The sequence below is a fragment of the Pteropus vampyrus genome, unplaced genomic scaffold (assembly GCF_000151845.1).
Source record: "Pteropus vampyrus isolate Shadow unplaced genomic scaffold, Pvam_2.0 Scaffold2, whole genome shotgun sequence".
NCBI classification, from domain to species: domain Eukaryota; kingdom Metazoa; phylum Chordata; class Mammalia; order Chiroptera; family Pteropodidae; genus Pteropus; species Pteropus vampyrus.
The window spans coordinates 14,643,461-14,663,248 of record NW_011888783.1 but is presented as its reverse complement, the minus strand read 5'-3'; the positions used below and the strand labels follow the sequence as shown (position 1 = coordinate 14,663,248).

The 19,788-nt window shown below is 34.1% G+C and overlaps 1 protein-coding gene across 3 annotated transcripts in view; it reads right to left on the bottom strand.

The window, feature by feature from the left end:
* The window catches only part of LNPK (lunapark, ER junction formation factor), a 61,101-nt gene extending 43,348 nt beyond the window's left edge, over window positions 1–17,753 (bottom strand). For 2 of the 3 annotated variants that reach the window (XM_011357177.2, XM_023529348.1), the window contains exons 1-5: window positions 17,614–17,753; window positions 12,260–12,348; window positions 10,777–10,818; window positions 9,850–10,037; window positions 1,004–1,062 (exon numbers count right to left, since the gene is read on the bottom strand). In XM_011357177.2, coding sequence (XP_011355479.1) covers window positions 1,004–1,062; window positions 9,850–10,037; window positions 10,777–10,818; window positions 12,260–12,286 — 316 coding nt within the window. In that variant the 5' untranslated portion in view covers window positions 12,287–12,348; window positions 17,614–17,753. Of the gene's footprint in view, window positions 1–1,003; window positions 1,063–9,849; window positions 10,038–10,776; window positions 10,821–12,256; window positions 12,349–15,494; window positions 15,500–17,613 lie in introns of all 3 variants that reach the window. The other variant, XM_011357191.2, reaches the window with a different exon arrangement.
* Between the last annotated feature and the right edge of the window lie 2,035 nt (window positions 17,754–19,788).

Sequence of the window (19,788 nt, the reverse complement as noted above, 5' to 3'; positions counted from 1 at the left end):
AACCCATAGATACAGACAACGAATTGGTGGTTACCAAAGGCAAGAGGGGTAGAGAGAGGGCAAAAATGGGTAAAGGGAATCAAATAAATATAAGATGATGAACGGAAACCAGACTAGTGGTAGTAAGCATTCTATAATGTATACAGATTATCTAATTAGAATGTTGTACACCTGAAAGTTATAAAATGTTATTAACTGAGTAACTTTGGGATTTTTTAAAAAAATGTTTAGGTATTATAATAATTGTGTTAATTTTTTAAAAGTCTATTATGGATACATTTGGGATATACTTCAAAATAATACAGGAGATGGAGAAGTTTAGTGGGGGTAAAAATGAAACGAGATTGACCATGAGTTGATAATTGTTTAGGTTGTGTGATAGGTATATGAGGGTTCATTATACTATTCAGTCCACTTCTGTATAGGTTTGAAATTTTCTATAATCAAAAGTTAAAACAAGAAAAGAAAAAAATATGTCACATATAAAGTTCATTTCAAATGAAATTTGCCTATCTTTGGTTAATTACAGCTCATAGTTTTAAGACCTAAAAATCTTTAAAAGCTGTATAGACACAGAATACAGAAGATTTTATCATAATTTACATATTTCAATAAAAACAAAGGCCTAGAGGCTGCGAGGTTAAAGAAAATGGTGCAATTAAAATAAATCAAATGATATACAACTATCACATTACTCTATAATAACGTAAGTTTTCTATTAAGATGAATTTAACAAATATAATTTCTCTTGATTTAAAGAAATGAATTGTTTCGTGTAAATAATTCTTTAAAAACAAGACAGAAATAACACAAGTAAAAAATAGAATCATCTTGATCATTCATAACCTTTCTTATGCTTTATAGTAAACAATTCTTCAATATTTACAAAATTACATAGTCATTTCAATATACCATTTCACAACCTACCATTCAATTACAAGCCAATGCACTATAAAATGGTTTTTTTAAAATGCATTTATACAAACTCAGATATTAAACTTACTATTTCTTTCTGTTCTCTTGGAAAAGAAGAAAATAAGCACTGTTCTTATGCTCCAGATGCTACAGAGGAAGCAAAATTCAGAAACAGAAACCATCATTAGGATAAGTAAATTATGAGCCATATAAAATGAAAACAAATACACATTTCCAATTAGAGTCAGGTACACTGTTTCCTTTTATATGTTGAAAATCAAAAAGTACTCCTTTCAGAGACCATCAGTCTACCTGTGCTTTCAAAGAAGGAGTTCTCAATCTAAAATCCATGAACCTTCTGAGGGTCTTCTAAATCGCAAAATTGCCTTTGTGTTCATAAATGCATTTCTTTATAGAGAACACTGCTTTCATTATTCTCAAAGGTGTCAATGAACTCCACAAAAGATTAAGAACAAATTGTAGAATCCCTTCTTACTAAGTAAGCATCAACTCCAAAGATTTGTCTATTCCCATGCATTAAGGAAAAAGCATGTTTTACAAATCTAAAGCATTATACAAATGTAAGTTTCTACTCCTTCCCTATTAATATTTGAGGGATCTTCTCCACTAAACAGAATAAGCTATCTGGAGGAGGAAAAAAAAAATCTTACCTTCTAATAAATACTTGATAAGTAAATTTAGCTAAACACTTCCTTCCAAAGATTTTTTGAGGATAATTGTTTAAGCCTTGCATTAATAAGACATCGACTGACATTAAAAGAATTAAAAAGAAAATCAAAGAATGATCCTAATTACAAACTTGTCAAGGTTCTTTTAAATTCAAGGCAAATATAGCAAAATACCTCTTTCTCCATAGAACATGGCAGAATAAGAACACAAACATTATTCATCATTTTATAATAGAACTATCTGAATACAAATTCAGGTAATAAATATAAAAATTAGTTCAATACTCTAAAATATTGCTATTCTTGGGAGTTGGCCTACAAGGTAGTCACCAGTGAACTCTGTCTTCTGGTATGCACACCTTTGTCAAGTCCTCTCTTACTAGTGTTGGTCTGTGTGACCAATAGCATATGCCATAAGTAATAATATGTCACTTCAAGATTAGGTTATAAAACACTATAGCTTCCATCATGGGCCTCTTCTTCCACTCACTATCTCTCTCTCTTGGATTACTCATTCTGAGAGAAGCCAGCTGCTGTGACATGAGAATATTCAGGGAACTCTATAGAAAGGCACATGTGGCAAGGAACACAGGTCTCTGGCAAACAGCCAATGAGAAGTTGAGGCCTGCTAACAACTACATGTGAGCTTAAATGTAAATTCTCCAGCCTTAGTTAAACCTTGAGATGACTACAGCCCCAGCCAAGAGCTTAACTGCAATTTATATATGAATAAAAGATCCTGAGCCAGAATCGCCCAACTAAGCTGCTCCCACATTCTTGCCCCTCAAGAACTGTGAGAGAAAATAAACATTTGTTGGTTTAAGCTACTAAATTTTGGGCAATTTGTTACACAGCAATAGATAACTAATACATGCCTTATATATTGTTATAATTTATTTTTATGTGAAAACACCAAATAACCAGATTCCTACATGGTACTTGGACAACTACCTAAGCACTAAAAAAGACCCTGAGCATTGTCCTTATCAAGGGAAGGTAGATGAGAGAAGAGCTTAACAATCTGCTCGTAACCCTCGAGGATCCTATGACAGTAGAAGTCTTACTATTTCTCCAATACAAAGCCACGGAAACAATGGCAAGTTAAGAGAGATGATTTAGAGAGAAAAAAAAAGAACAGGGAAAGAAAATAGAAAACACAAGAAAAGGAAGTGCAGAGATAATGACTGGAATTCTGTAGGAAATCAGTAAATTTTCTTAAATGAGTAGATACTTTTAAAAGCATATATAATCGTCAAAGTGTAAAAACTACGAGAATTGAAATACACTCCATTACTTCAAAATAAAATTCATTAATCTCCCTTTATGGACAATAAATTCTTTTGGTTTTTATCAGAACTACAGATAGAAGAAAATGAGCTATAAAACAACACAAAGTTCTATTTGTCAAGTCTTCAAGACTTGAAAAGGTAGAACATGAGTTATACTTTAAGGATAAATTAAATAATTTTTTTGTATTTTTAAAATAAAATTTAGAAAAAGAATTAAACTACTTCAAGAATCTGTGTTTTAGTTATCCCAACAAAGGTTTTGCCCTCCCAATAATTAAATATGATGTATGAAACTATGGCAACATATTTTGTGAAGATATTAAGGATACTATTACTGACACCTACTTTGAGAATAGTAGTATAATCTCCTTTCCCACCTCCTCTCTTAGAAATCACCCAAACAAGAAGAACAAAAAGAAAACCACGAATTCCTTTTCTGGTACAATTAAGATGTAGCTAAAACCCAACCCTCAAAATATGTAAAAGGGCTCCCAAAAGCAATGAAGATCATTCAGAGTCTCCAAAGACTAGAAGCAGAAAAGGAAAACTTTATCTCATAAAGAAGTAGCAAGATAAACTTCTCAAAGTGTAAAGCCTAAAACCCATGTTTAGAACAATGAAAACAGTATACATGCTACAGGCAGAAACTTCTCAGTTAGGTTCCAACAATGACACAAACAAGGCAGAGCTTAAAGAGAAATTATTCATCCTTTTTTGTCAAACTTAAGTACTCTCTTTCCAACAACCATATAAGCCTTATTTAATTTATTAAAATGTTTTCAGATGAGATTTAAATATTATATAAAGCTAAAAAAAAGATATACAGGTCTCAATACTTATAACTATGTTGACTATTTCGTCCATTCATTTAACCATCAACAGCTTATCAAGAATAACCTTCACATTCAGACAAACTAATAACGATTATTTATTTTGGTAAAATAAAGCAGGAATCGAGCTTTCCTTTTTTATCTATTTATCAGTCTAGTTATTTGTTTGTTGATTTATTTTTGGATATAACAACACCATTTCTCCCCAATTATTTGAAATGTCATTTCTATCATATATAAAAACCATATATAAAAATTCCTTTGGGGATTTATTTCTTGATTCTCATGTCTCTTTCTTTGGTCTGTGTTTCTATTTACATACTGTACCAAACTTTTAATTAATTTTTGTAATGCATTTGATGCCTGGTAGAACTGTTTCTCATTCTTCTCCTTTTTTAGACTTTTCAAGACTATTCATATGTGCTTATTTTTCCATTAAAAATTATAGAATAAGTACACCAAGATTTTAAACATATTGTCGGTATTTTTATTGTGATCACATTTTTAGATTAATTCGGGGAGAATTGAATTCATTACAATATTGAGTCTTCCCATCCAAGAATAGAATGTGTCTCTTAATTATGTCTCAGTACATAATTCATTAAGTACAAAATTCTATCAAGTGAATATCTATCGATATTGCAAAAGGAATACTTGCAAAATGATTTTCTTATCTACCAAAGTAAATACAGTTGATCCGTGAACAACACAGATTTGAACTGCTCAGCTCCACTTACATGTGGATTTTTTTCAATAAATGTATTTCCTCTTCCTTATGATTTTAATAACATTTTATTTTCTCCAGTTTACATTATAAGAATACAGTATATAATACATATAAGATAGAAAATATGTGTTAGTCAACAGTTTGTTATCGGTAAGGCTTCTCGTTAACAGTAGGCTATTCATAGTTAAGATTTTGGGGAGTCAGAAGTTATATGAGGATTTTTGACTATTCAGGGGGTCATTGCCCCAACCCCCTCTCCCCCATTGAAGAATCAACTGTATTCTCTTGAGTAAATATCAGGAAACAGATATCTTCTCCTTTAGAGCTAGAGCCAACTACAGTTGATGAGTGATACTTTGTATTCTTATTAGAGTGTCATGAAACGAATGTTTAACTATCTTCAAAAGGCTACAAATTATGTTTGTCAACCTTCCAGCTGGATTGAGGAAATATCTATTAACAGCTAGTGGGAGGAGGAGTGTGAATGAGGCCTAAAAATTGTTAAAACCAAAGCCCTACCCTCAAACGGCTTTCAATTTAAGTAGAAAATGAGAAAACGTGAGAAACCCGGCCAGGACCACCTTCCTCAGTTCTCTTGCTTAAAATTTTCCCCCATAACCAATTATAAGAGGTGCAAAAATAAAAATAAAAATAAAATAATGAGGAAAAATATGACCAAATCTTCTGGGAAGGTCAACATTTTATGCTAATTGGTCTCTGAAATGACCTTACAGCAAATGGAATTTCTAGAAAGTTATGATCTGTAAGAATAAGGTATCCAGGAATAAAAGTCTATAAGATTGCTTAAAGAGTTCTTTAAGGCAGAGATAAAGCTTAATTATTTTTCACTCAGATAATGAACTAACTCTCAAAGTAATGCATATCTGCCTGCATAATGCAGAAATACAAAATTTTAACTGTAACTCAAACCTTCCCTCACTAAGGAGCATAGCCTTAATGACTCCTATGAAATAAGTTCATCGTTTATGTTATATTTTCAGTTTCGGTAAGAGCTGAAAAGATCAGAGAGATATAAATATATTATTCAATCTGAAAGGCAGAAAAATAGGCTAAAATCACACCAAGTTCCTCCATATTACATCCTGAAAAGAAGATATAATAAAATCTCAAAACATATAGAGTACTGATAGTCTACTACAAGATAATTTTGGAATAGTTGTGATTATGCAATATATGCTTAGCCCTGAATCCATGACCTCACTGTCCAGTAAAAGCATTTGGGAAATTTGGACTGCAGAGATAGCAGATACTTTTTGCAGTTATCAGGTAGATTTCTAAACTTTGTAATCAATGTAGACAGTAATGAGTGAAGTAATGCATTTTATTGCTCCTTCTGTCTCTATTTCTTTAAGTAAACTGTGGTCCTGGCCTCAAAACTTTTGTTTCCAAAGGAAAATAGTCCAGGGACAAGCTTGGGCAATAGCTCACATAACACACAAAAGAGTATGTCCTGTGGTAAGTCCTCCCTCTATCTACCACAACATCCACTTTCACATTATTGTATTTTATTTCATGCTTTTTTGATTGTCATCAATCAGAAGAACAATTCTATTCTTTGTTAGATAACTGGTTTATGTTTCCAAAAGTGAAAAGCTCACTGAAACAGAAGCTGCAGCAGTTGAGAACCAGGTCACAGATGTGAATAAGACAAAGTGAGAAATGGCTCTGAAGCTTAACAAGCCAAGACATACTAGACACAGGTGATGCAGAACAGGCAGAAGGACACAGTAAGGACAATACAGCTTCATACTCAAAATAGAATGATTAAACTGAAGAAATAACATACATTTTGAAAGCATTTTAAATGATGTTTTTCTCCAAAAGAAAAAAAAAAAAAATCTGAATCATAAGAGCAGATCCAGTAGCTCACGATTTGTGGATAGCCATTAAAATAAGCACAGTAGTCAGACATTCTTTTGTACTAGACACAAATCATTTATAATCAGAAAATCAATTCTTCATGAAAATGGATATCAAGTGAGTTTTTATAGTTTTTAAAGATGCTTACATCAACTGAACATCTCATCTCACACTTACTCCCTTTCTAAATTTCTTTTCTCCCCTTTTTATGAAAAAAATAAAAGCAAAACAAGGGAAAGGGACTCAGCATTATAAAACCCACTACTATACCTGAAATAAGAAGCATGCCACAAGATTTCAGAAGAGAAGGAAAATAAAGAAATGGCAGAGACAGTTATTTTGTAATATACATGGACTCAATTTTTGGCTCTTTTATCTATATACAAAGTTAAATTTTTATGAGCTCCAGGAGTTCCAACTTGAAAATATGCCCTGTACTAAAGACTATACAAAAAGTTTTTTACTGTAGTAGTCCCAAAGAAAAAACCCTTCCCCCACATTGTCAAACCAAAAAACGTAAGTACCACTTGATTCCTCACCTCCCATTTCCTCTCATCAAGTTGTCTGTTTTACTTCCAAAATATTTGCAAGTCATCTGTTCATCTCCACTGCCAGTGGGCACTCCAATCCATCATCATCTTTAGATTAAACTTCTCTAACGGCCTCCTAGCTGATCTCCCCATTTCTACTCATGTCCTCCTCTAACTCAAGTCTCTATAAGGCAACACACATGATCCTCTTAACTTAAACCCCATCATGACACTAAAACCTTTACAAGCTTCCCATTTCACTCATAATAAAATTCAAACTTCTCTCCATGATTCTCCATGATCTAGATCCTAATTCTGCAAGCTCCCTAGAACCACTCTTCCTCTCCATCACACATTCTAGATATACCTATCTTTTTGACCTTCAAATAAGTCATGTTCTTCCCTACTTCACAGCCTTTGCATTTTTTCTCTCTTCTTGGAAAGATCTTCTCTCAACTCCTGAATTTTGGTTTTGTTTTTAGGATCTGAAGAACAGACTGATGTAAGAAATTCAAATAATACCAAAAAGCATTTGGAAAAAAGTAACTACTTAAAATTCCACCACCTAGAATTACCATTAATAATTTGAAAATAATCATTTCCTATATCTCTCTATGGATATATGTTCTATTATACACTGTGTGTGCATGCGTGTGTGTATACGTACGTACGTACATACATACATACATCCCATAAATTCCAACTGTTTACAATCTGGTTCTTTTTCATACTTTAGTTTTGAACTCAAATACCACCTCCTCAAAAGAGACCTTCCAGGACCAACCTAAAGTAGCTTAGTCCTCTCAATCACATTACCCTGTTTATTTTCTTCATTATACTTATCTCTCTCTAAATTAACTATGTTTATTTACTTGTCTCCATTTTTTTGTCTGTCCAACATCAATGGAATGTAAGCTCCGTGAGGGCACCGATCTTGTCATTACTTTCTCAATCACTAGAGTCTAGGCCAATATCTAACACATTGCAGGTGCCCAGTATTTACTGAATGAACAGAAGATGGCTTTGAAAACATTTATAAGCTGCCAAATCCTAAATTTATATCTCCTATTCAAATTTCTCTCCTAAGCTTCATACTAATATTTAACCAACCCATTTGGCAGCTTTATCTGAATAAAAAAATACAAGTATTTTAGTCTCAGTGGGTCACCAAACCTGCTCCTACTCATGTTGTTCCCTATTTAGATGACACTACCATGAAACAAATTTCCCAAGACATAAACTTGAATTTTATCCTTGATATAATTCTTCCTTCTCACCCCATATCCAACTAAACACCAAGAACCTCTCCATATCGCCTTAATTCTACCTCCTAAATCTCTTCATCCTTTGTGCTTCTCTTCCCTGCTACCAAGCACTATCAATTATTTCTCCCCTAGACAACTATAATAACTTTCTGAATTGCTACTCTAAATCTACTCTTATTCCCCTCTAATTCATTCTCCAAACCACAGCCTCAATGGTATTTTTAAAGTAACAATATGATTCTTAAAAATCTCCGATGGCTTTCTACTACTCTTAGATTAAAACCTAAAATTCTTATCATGAACTAAAAGGTCCACAAGAAATATCCCTTGCCTAACTATCCAGACTTTTCTCTATAATCCAGTCTTCAGCCTTCTTTCAATTCTTTAAAACTATCAGGCTCTATCCTCCCTCAGGGCTTGCAAATATGCTGTTCCTTCTGCCTAAAATACTACCTATTATGTCACACCACTCTTGATATATATACTTATCTTTTAGGTCTCAAACTCAAACATCACTTCCTTGGGGAGGCTGTGGTGGAAAGAATACTAAAGATATCCCCCTCCTTCCCCAAGATTTTCATCCTCTGGTTATACAATCAAACAGTCATCTAAGTACTGCTGTGAAAGAACTATGCAAAAATAATTAAGTACTACTCAGTTAATTTTAAAATAGGGAGATTATCCTGGATTATCCTGGTGAGTCTAACATAATCTGTTAAACCCTTAAATGCAGAGCTTTCTCACTGAGGGCAGAATAGGAAGTTAGAGAAATGCAACAGAAGTTGGCCAATAACCTGATTGAGCCTGTAAGAAGATTCTCCCCCCAGAGACTCCAAGTAAGACCCCAGACCAGCTGATAACCTTGATTTAGACCTGTATGACCCTAAGCAAAGAACCCAGTCAAACCACCTTTTCTGATCTACACAACAGTAAGTGATAAAATAAATGTGGGTGTGTTGCCAGTTTGTGGTGCTAAGTTTGTGGCAGCAATAGAAAATAAATACAAAGGCCCTTCTCTGACCCCGCCTCCACCCCAAACTATGTAAGGGCCCCTGTTAAATGCTCCATAGCATTTGGCACTTTACTTTCACAATATTCATCATACTTATTACTTAATTTAATGTATACAGTCTAAGATCTACAGTCAGAATTTTTGTATTTTTGTGTACCAAACACCATTATAATCCAATGTCTACACAGTTATTACTCATAAATGTTTGTTGACTGAATGAACAAATTTTTTATTCAATTGTCTCTCAAAATTCTCAGTTACAACACACCTTCTGTAATGTGCTATCTTATAAAATATTTCTTTACCAAGGACCAATTGCTTTATAGCAGTGACTAAAAAGAGGGGAAGAGAGGTGGGATGAATGGAACATATTCAGAATCACTGGGGGCAGTTCTTTTTGTTTTACAAAACCTCCCTCACTTGCCAATATCCACAATCTGAAATGCCCAATACTCCTAGGAAAGCATGATCAAAATCTATTAGAGAATCACAAGATTCTCATATAGAGCCATTATGACTAATGTTACTGGGTCATATTCCTCAGGTATGTTGGATTGTAAATAAAGACTTAAAGTAATATTTTCTAACTAAAAAAAAAAAAGCAAATTTATTCAATCTAAGATATTGTTATTTCCTAATAAAAAGTGACTGCTATATTAAAACTATCTGGTCAGTAAGAAGAAAGTTCAACAAAAAGAATAATTTACTTACATCAATGGGAAAGCAAAAAACGGGAGTGTCATGGCCAGTCTTGCTGTAAATTCATCAGGAAGATACCACAAGTATACAATTAAACATGTAAACAGATAGAGAATTGAGGAGTAAAGAATTAATCTTCCAACCCATAATTTTTGTAGTCTCTGATTTTTTTCCCTAAATTCTTCCAGTGCTTGAATTTCCTGTTAAGAAAAAGTTATGTTAGTAAATCTCAAATTTCATAAGATATTAAAATGTTAACAAAAAATTTTAACATGATAAAATAATATTTTTAAACAGAACATAATGAAAAAGAAAACTAAAAATTAAGTTAAAATAAATTAAAATGCCTATTTGGACAAATCACTTTTTTACATGCAAAATTAAGATATTATGTTTAACCTATCAAATTAGCAAAGATCAGATGTATGAAACTGGCAACAACAAATAGTATTTGTTAAACCAAAGAAGTAATAATTCTCCCTGTATAAGGCCTATAAAAAAGTCTGGCTATAAAAAGAAAGAATAAAAGTTCTAAGAACGACCCATATTATATTCTTTCAATCTATTCATCATTTTCAGTATTCCCAAGGAATAGCCATTGTTGTAATGATAGAAAGCATAAAAAGCTGTGAAGTTTGTGGACTAATAAAAATTGTTGCAGACTATCTTATAATCAACTTTATCCTATCTGTAACATTGATTTACACCAGGCCATAGATCTAATTTCTTTCTAACGGGCTCCATTACCTGAAACAGTCTTCTTAAGCCACTGATAGACTTTGGATTTCTTTGAGATCATGTAACATTAAAGTTCTCATGCTTACTCTATATCATCTCTAAATTCCCATACCAAATCCAGGCCCCAAAACAATAGGTACTAAAATAATATTTACATACCACCTAAAATGAATTAAAACACCACAGAGCCAGAGAATATACCTTATCTATATTTTCCAGAACTTCTACAGTTGAAGGTTTTGTCTAAAGAAATAGAAATAAGAGACAGCGTTAAAACTTGTTACTGCAAACTTAGAAACACCTTAATTTATATAATCATAAAATAACATTTTGATCCAAAATTGTTTTTTTCAAATGTTGTCAAGCAATATATATTCCTCTTTATTTATAAATAAGATTTAGGTTTAAATAACTTCTTTTTAGTCCTAGAAGTACTTTCAACACCGATAGATCAATTTTTACCATTCTTAATCCCAACAGCACATACTTTTATAGAGAGAAAAAATTTCCTCTAAAAAAATGTTTCTTAGATATGATTATTTCAAAAATATTATATATTAAAAAATTCAAGACTGAAGATGGTCTGGTTTGCTATTGCTAAAAGTTCACTTATGATTCTGGAGGTCAAAATCAATAGGCTACCTGCATTCTAAATTCCTAAAATACTTTTCTGAAGATCAGATTTACAATGACATCTAAGAATACTTCATTATAGCAGAGTTTATTTGCTAAAGATGGTTTTTATACCACCTAGAATAAAAACCAGAAAAAATGACTCATACGACATTTGAGAAAATATTTACCAATTACATATTCAACGATCTAAGAGGCAATGAATATCAATTCATTGTAGTTCCCACGAGACGTGTTAACATTAGGTTGAACCATATAAAATTGCTATTTATGTAAGTCAAAGTTGTCGAATATTGGCAATTTCATATGGTTAGACCTAACAAGAAAAACAAAGGAAGAATAGATAAATTTGATCTTCAGGTAGAACTGTTAAAAGTTTTTAAAGGGAAGGTTCGATACGATGCCAGTTCAAAACAAAGCAGTTCCACTAATAGTTCAAAACTGAACTGTGTACCAACCATTGCTAGATTCCATTATTATGGTAAAAAGGGGTCCAAAAATAAGCAACATAATTTGTCCTAGACTACATTATCTCCTTTCATATCAGAGAAGAGCATTTATCAATATATTTTTTTTCTAGCTCTAAATTTGAGAAATCTCCTCTGAAGGCTTAACCTATAGAGGTTTTGTTATCCTATAATTCCTAAAAGCATATTTAGTGTGACTTTAGTAAATATTTGTGACAAGCTTTAAGCAAAAAGATATAGCCTGTAAAAACATAAGTATTGTATAAAATACTTAATTTTGACTATCGTACAAATAATACTGAAATTAAAGTACTATGAGAAGAAAAAAAAGATAATCATTTGTACATGAATACACAGAGAAATAAAAACAATTCATAAGTCAGAGTGAAATAATTCTGTTAAACAAAAACATCAGACACTACTATAGCAAGTAGAACTATTAAAGTCAAAAAAAAAAAAAACCCCACTAACTCGTAAGAAAGAAAAATAATTAGTCAGAGATAATATCAAACTACTACTCAAGTCTACACCAAAAGGAGACTTTTACAATTAGCTTTATTTTTGAGGCTATAAAGAAAACTTACCCTCCATCGAGAAAATAATCCACCCATCTTTTACTTGTAGAAACTGGGCACGATGATAAAAATCATCAATTGTCCAAAGGAATTCACAACTAGAAATAAAGCAAGCATTTACATTTTTTAAGTTACACTACACAGCATACCCACTATAAAATTTAGATGATGTAATACTGCCTAAAAATACTACAAAAGATTATTTAGACTCCACTTATGTGGAATTTTAATTTAGACAGTTTGAGGATAGAGCCTACCTTTTAAAAAATCCTTTCTTTCAAGCCAGGACATATTTAAAAGTGAAAATAAAGGTGGAAAGGCTTTTTAATGGCAAAGCATTTCAGAAGAGTATATTCATACCACTTTGCAATTTTGTTCTTTAAACTAAAAAGTCCTTTAAACTTTAAAGTTCTTTAAACTTTTGTCCCCTGTGTTGTTCCTGTAAGAAAAGTTTTACTATATTACTTTTATTCTACATGCTTAAATACAACTACTACTATCATTAAGCTGTCTCCCAACTAAACAAGTTATTTGGTATTAAGGGTGTTTTACAATGTTTAGAATAACATCACTTTACAAAGCCAACTGGATTTTGAAGAATAAAATAAGGGTTATAAGGCTATCTGTGACATTGAGCAAATCACTTGCTTCTGAGCCTTAATTTTCTTTTCTGTAAGTTACAGTTAACAATACTACCACTTTTCACAGGGCAGCCTTCATTATTAGCATTTTACTGATAAGAAAATTAAGTGAAAGGAGGTTTATGGATGTGTTCAATAGTCCAGAAGAAACATGGCCTAAAGCCACTCTATCTTAAGACTTCTTGTCTGTTCACTACTTTCAACACCCATATAAACATTTCTCTCTTAAACTGTCTAAGTCTCCTTCAAGTTAGTTGACTTTCATGTCAGCTAGCTGTATATCCCCTTCTTTTAGTTGTTTTTCTATTACTCTGAAATGTATTATAATATTACCATATGTATAAAATGTATCAGCAATATTTCATTCTAAATCAACTTATTAGTCAATAATTCTATTGATTAATGTATGTGTGTATATATATATTACCAGGTTATATACATTTTTTTCCAGGATACAGTTATATACTACCAATGTATGAAACTACTTCATTTCCATCAAAAAAAAACCAGGCCATGATTCTAACGTTTTTTAAAACCATAAACATAATCACAAAATAATGCCAGTACCAAGTAATTACAATCACTCTGCAACATGATAGGTTGAAATTAGCATAAGCCATAACTATCTTGGACTTTCTTCGTTAGAAAAATAACAAAAAGACTAATTATAAAACACTTTCACTTACAAAGTAATTTTTAGAGACAGAAATATCTATAACTTGTCCTGAAAATTTTGAAGTTTATAACTATAATGAATTTTATAAGCCACATCTAAGTTGCAATCTAAATATTAATCCTTCAATATTAACAGTATTCAAATTTCTAAAATGCAGTTGTAGGAAATCCAAGAACTTTAATGAATAAAAGTATATAAATTTCTGAGTTAAGATATTAAATAGATCTTAAAACCTTTTGAAGATACTAGTAATAATCATCAAGAAAGATGACTGGGGAGGAGAGAATTAGATGAACCACTTTAACTTGGTATTTTCAAAGTATACATCATCTCACTATTTTGGAACTAACGTACGGTGTCTAGCACAGTGTTTTATATGCAATTGACATACACATTTTGGTTTGTAACTGAGTTACATGCCTCCAAGTTAAGTTTGTAGCTATCACAAAACAGAATTTTTAATATTTGAAAATAACAATGATGATACGAATTAAATACTTGGTAATACTTACTCTCTAGCAGGCCCTAAAACAAATGCTTTACATGAATCTCATCACTTAGATACTACTATTGCTCCATTTTACAAGTGAAGAAACTGAGGCTAGGGAAGTGAATTTGCTAAGGCCCCAATGATATTAAATATTAGAGCCAGACACAGCACCTTAGTTTTTATTTTTTTAAAGCAACCAGTTAGTTCCAATAACACAAAATCAGAACTAAAGTCTGCTTTATATAGATTGAAATATTTATATATAAAATATATAAAAGTACCTCTGACACTGTCAGTTATTGGAGTAGAAAGTGAGTTAACTAACACAAGAGATAGTGTTAGTACAGTGTATCATGTAGCCCAATTCCTTCATCTGATTAAAAAGCATAAATCTGCATGGAAGAGAAACTATAATGCAGTTCCAGCTGGGGGAAGAACCGGCACTAGAAATCCACAGGTACTACCTTTACTTGTTTATTGCATATCACTTTTAAAATAAGTATTACATGAAATATATGCAGAAACTTGCAATTAATACCAACTTCGACATCAATTATTTCCTTGGGGAATTGTTTTGGTATTAACAAAATAAACTATGGCTTAACCTTCAAGATCTCTGAAGCAGAGGATTGTGCTTTTCAATTTGTCCTCTATAACCACATTAGGACAATAATCACTAAATGCCATATCCAGGCTTTCAGGTTCATAATCAAAGAACCAGTCACCTCTCATGTTCCGGCAATTTCCCTATCAAATTCTGGTATTTGTTAAAGAAGGTGATTTACTATTATGCATATGTAATGGTAGTACTCTCCAAAAGATATGAAAGCATAACAAAATTAAATAAATCAACTATTTTTCTATAGGTTTAATTTCATACCTCTTCTATTTTCAAACACTTTTTCCCTCCTTGCCATCCAAACGTCTCCAATTCCTGTGGCCCATTACTTACTATGAAACCTTGGGCAAATAAGTTACTTACCCTCTCAGTTACTCTATATCTTCATCAGCAGGGGAGAGTTAAGGACTCTCTTAAAATGTTGAAAGGCTTAAATGACATCATACATTCTAAAGTACTTAGAGCAGCGCCTGACTCATACTAATTTCTCAATACAAATTGTGTTTTAACTGCTATGGTCATTGCTGTTTTCTAGTCCATTTCTGCTTCCTTTCAACTATGGAAAATACATGGGAACCAAATAACTAGTATTTCTTTCTGAAGCATAAAGCAATTCGCTTGCCCTTGAGTGGACAGACGGCTCAATCTCAAGTGGCTTGTCCCCAAGAACTCTTCCATGATCATGTACAGAGAGTTTGTTTCCACTCTGATATCACAATGGGACCTCACATGACCTTAAATGCTAGGTGGACCTAACATGCTTTTCAATGAATAATAATGCCCACCATATCATTTGGATGTTTTCTATTAACTGCAACTCACACTCAGGTTTGAATGTCAGAATTTAAATTCCTAAATGTTCGGCTCACTTCAAGTGTTATTACAATAATGGTATAAGAAAGGTCTGGGTTCAAAATATGACTCAACCATATACTAGCTATGTGATCTTTAATTAAACTCTCTAAGCCTCAGTTTCTGCATTTGTAAAGTGGTAAAAATATACTTCACGTAACTGTTGTATGAATTAAATGAAATTATATATCGCTTGGCACAGTGTCCAACAAATTTAAGTGCGTAATAAATTATAGTCATTATTATTACTATTACCAGAAAACACATGTAGTACAGACAATACTTCTAATATGGAACATATTTCTTTCTAACTTCCTATAAAGGACTTGTTTCATAATTTTAAAATTGGAAAATAAAATTGCAGTTTATATTTTAACTGAAACTGTATTGCTCTCATTTTATCTAGTATAAAAAATAAAGCAAAATACTCTGCATACTCTTCCATTAAAATAGCCTGTAAGGACTAAATTATATCTTTTATTTCAATCACTCCTAATAACAAATTTGAAGAAATAAAAAAAATCTGAAATATTAAAAAATGAAATAAGCTGTGAGCCTTTAAAAGCAAATGGTTTAGTTTTATGTTTAACAAGTTTCAAAGTAGAAACTATTCAATCACTACCTCCAGTACCTCTATACTATTCAAGATTAAAAGTGATTTATTCCAGAACTCTAACTTTCGAATATCCTAATTTAAAAGGCAATTGTGAACTACCCAAACAGCCACATTTGTTGCTCAAAAATAAAATTACTGAAAAGAAGTAGACCTCTAAAGGACTTTTACTAATGATAATTAAGGTCTGGTCTACTTTTACTACATGATGATTAAGTTCTGGTCTTCATGGTAAATCAATGTTCATTCTGAGCTAAATACTACCAAAAATGATTATTTGATTAGAAAGATTTGTATATGAAATCATATCTGTTTGTTAGTCAATATCTTCATTCTCTTCTATTTTTTTTAAATGTAACCACATATAAACACTATATAAGTTTATTAACAGCAATGAGCTGATCTCAGATGACGGAGAAACTTAAAATTCTAATTTTAAATGCATCACTCTTGTTTTAAAAAACGTGTTCAAAATCAACTTTGTCCCCCTAAAACCGAACTATGGGGCCTGCTGAGGACAAGAGATTAATTAGCATTCCCTGCCATTTTGAACATATTCCTGAAACCAAACTTACAACCACACAAACCGCTGTTGAATAGAGTAGGTTTTGTCAATGGTGACACCTAGGCCACAGAGAAAGGAGAAAACAGTCGACACTAGGCACCACAAACCAGAAGCCAACTGGGAAAAGCGGAACATGGAAAACTCAGTGAGTCATAGGATTTACTTAGTACTGTGAGGGAACCATCAGCAAAACTGAGTTCACCAATCCCAATTCTCTCTCAGTCCTCATAAGCAACATTATAGAATTAAAACTATTGATGTAGTTTAGATTTGCTCTTTCTGCCATGCTTGTGACACCGAAGCGAAGCAACATCGTCCTTCCCTCCACCTCTTACACCGCCCACCATCCCTCAAATAAGAACAATTGTAGAGGCTTCTCCAAGTAGCACACAATCCACGCCCACACGCCTGGGCCGAGCAGCATGACACTGACAGTTTTCGGTCCCTCCCGATCTTTCTAACTCCTGGCTCCTCCGCACAACTCATAAAGACCTGGGCGGAAAACTCAAAGCGACAGCTTAGGATAGGACCTTCTGAACTCTCGGCTAGGCACGGGTGGGCCAAAGAGCCGATGCTCAGCTCAACCCAGTCACCTCCCTGGAATCTCCGAGAACACGGCTGGGGAACCGCCTCCCCCGGGAGAGGCAGAAAGGTGTCTCTAGCACTCCAGAGCCACCCCCGCCATTGTGCGGGGAAATCAAAGGGACCAGGCGACGAGACTAGGTCAGCGTGCAGTCGTGAGAGAGTTTGACTAGCAGCCGCCGCAGAGCTCTTAGGCCACTCCGCGTGGGGCGGCGGCGCCTGGCAGCAGCGAGCGGGGGAACTCGGAGCGTATTTCCCAGGGAGAAGCTCAGAGCGCCTCCCCTCTGCGGAGCCCTCCCAACTGCTCTCAGTATGAGCGCTCTACCTTCAAGAAGTGGGCAAAGCCCGGCGCTGGCTTCCCTCTGCCAGCTTCGGCCGCCACCGCGCAGGCTGCCTCCGGAGAAGGCAGCAGCCGCCCCTGACAGAGCGACGGGCCCTGCCAACTCCTTCCCATCAAACCCCGCGCTCCCGCCGCCGGCCAATCGGCGCCGCGGCCGGCGCGCGCCGCTCCCCCGTCACGTGACTGTGACCGTGCTGGGCAGTTGCGGAGGGTGGGGAGAGTGAGCTGGGCGTTTGTCCCGAGGACGCCTGCTTGTGTGACCTCGCAGCTAAATTGGGTGCTTGTTGTTGCGTCTAAGAGATGTAATGCCATTTGTTATGACTCTTAACAATACAGTTACTTCTTACTCTCCCTCTGCCTTCTCCTTTCTTTTAAAGCCTGTTCTGCCGAATCTCAATGGAGAAAGAAAACCCCGAAATTGGTCCTAGACCACTGCGAGAGAGGAAAGGGGTTGAGGATATAGGTCTGGAAGGGAGACCTCCCTGAAGAGTCTCTGATCAGCTATCATCTAGCGGGCAGCAGAGCAAGTTAGTAGTACACATATTAGATTAGACCAGTTCCCAAGGAAGCCAGTGGAGAAAATTCACCCTAGACTGCGGGAGTGCTTGCGGCTTTTATCTCTAGAGGACGTCAAAAAGGGTCGTTTGATGACTAGAGGCTTACCTCATCTGTGTGTGATAAGCCGCAAATTCCAAATGATTTTGATCTCAAACCGTGGATGACAATATGAGCTGAGCTTTCTTAAAACTCTTAACCTCAAGAACACTCCCTTCACGATTCCTGATACGTGGGCCCACAAATAAACCACCCAGGCTACTTACTTTTGCCTCAGATTTAAACATTGACGCTGAAGAGTGTTAAATTTCCTAATCAACTGGGAATGACAAGTCTAAATAACAAATGATACTTGAACCACACAGGGTAACTTGCCGAAAGAAGGGTAGAGAAACTCCAGCCATGTTTTACCCCTGTGACGTTTTAACCGTATGTGCAAGCATTTTTCATGGGATTTTTCTATTTTAATTAGTGACACACACATTTTAAAGTAATAAAAAGTTCCATGATTTTTAAAAAGTATAATTGTTGTTATATGCTGCTTAAACTTTGACAACGCAAACAGGTAAAGTAAGAAAAGAAACTTAAGGTAGTGTCTAGATGGTAAGAATAATTATCCTGAAAGCTACCAAACAGATAATTCACTGTAGAGTTGTTTGTCCTAGATGCTAAAATATTTAGTTACAGCTTTGTAAACTTCAAAGGATGAAGGAAAGGGAATCAGAGTGTATTTCTCGTGTACTCTGTACCAGGTACTTTACAAATGTAGAAATTTACAAAAAATAAATTCACCTATTTTTATATGTAAATTAAACCATTTTGTTTTTCAACCTTTGCTATTTCAAAGTTTTTTTTTTTTTTTAAAGGAGGGGGTGGGCTGTGCAGTTATGCAAATACTACATCTCACCTCAGGAAGATCTCTTTTCCTAAGAGAATAGGGAAGAAATGTTTTCCACTTGCTAAAGATTTGTCTCTAATTTTAGTAGAACTATCAAGATCTATTGTAAAAGGGAAAAATAGGAGAAGGGAAACCTAGAAGAGCTAGCTGGGTGCAAAAAAATTCAAAAAGCCTAATCTGCAACAAAATCCTCTAGGTGATTGCTCTGGAAGAGGAGAGATTTAGCCTGGCAAGGGGAGGGAAAGAAGTACTTCATCATTAACTCTTTTAATCCTCTCAACAAACTTTTAAGTATCATTTTTCAAATAAGGAAACTGAAAAGTAGAAAGATTGTATAACACTGTACCCTGCCTCCTTTATATCAAATAGTAAGAGTTAGGCGCACTGAAAGAAGACATTACAAGCTGAGAAATCAACATATGCACTATCTGGCTGGACTACAGGCTACAGGAGTCCTTCCAAATATTTATTGAGGACAAGACCCTGTGTTAAGTGCTGAGGATATGGAGAGAAATAAAACAGCTGCCCTAAAGCAACTGACAATAGTGAGAGAAACCTTCAAGAAAACAAAAAATATAATATATAGTGAATAAGTATTGTGATAGAAAGAAAATGTGCAAGATTGGAAAATGGCGAGGCAACATCAGCTAGAGGGATCTGGGAAAGCCAGTGAAAGTGGTACTTTAGCTGAGTCCAAATATTAAAAG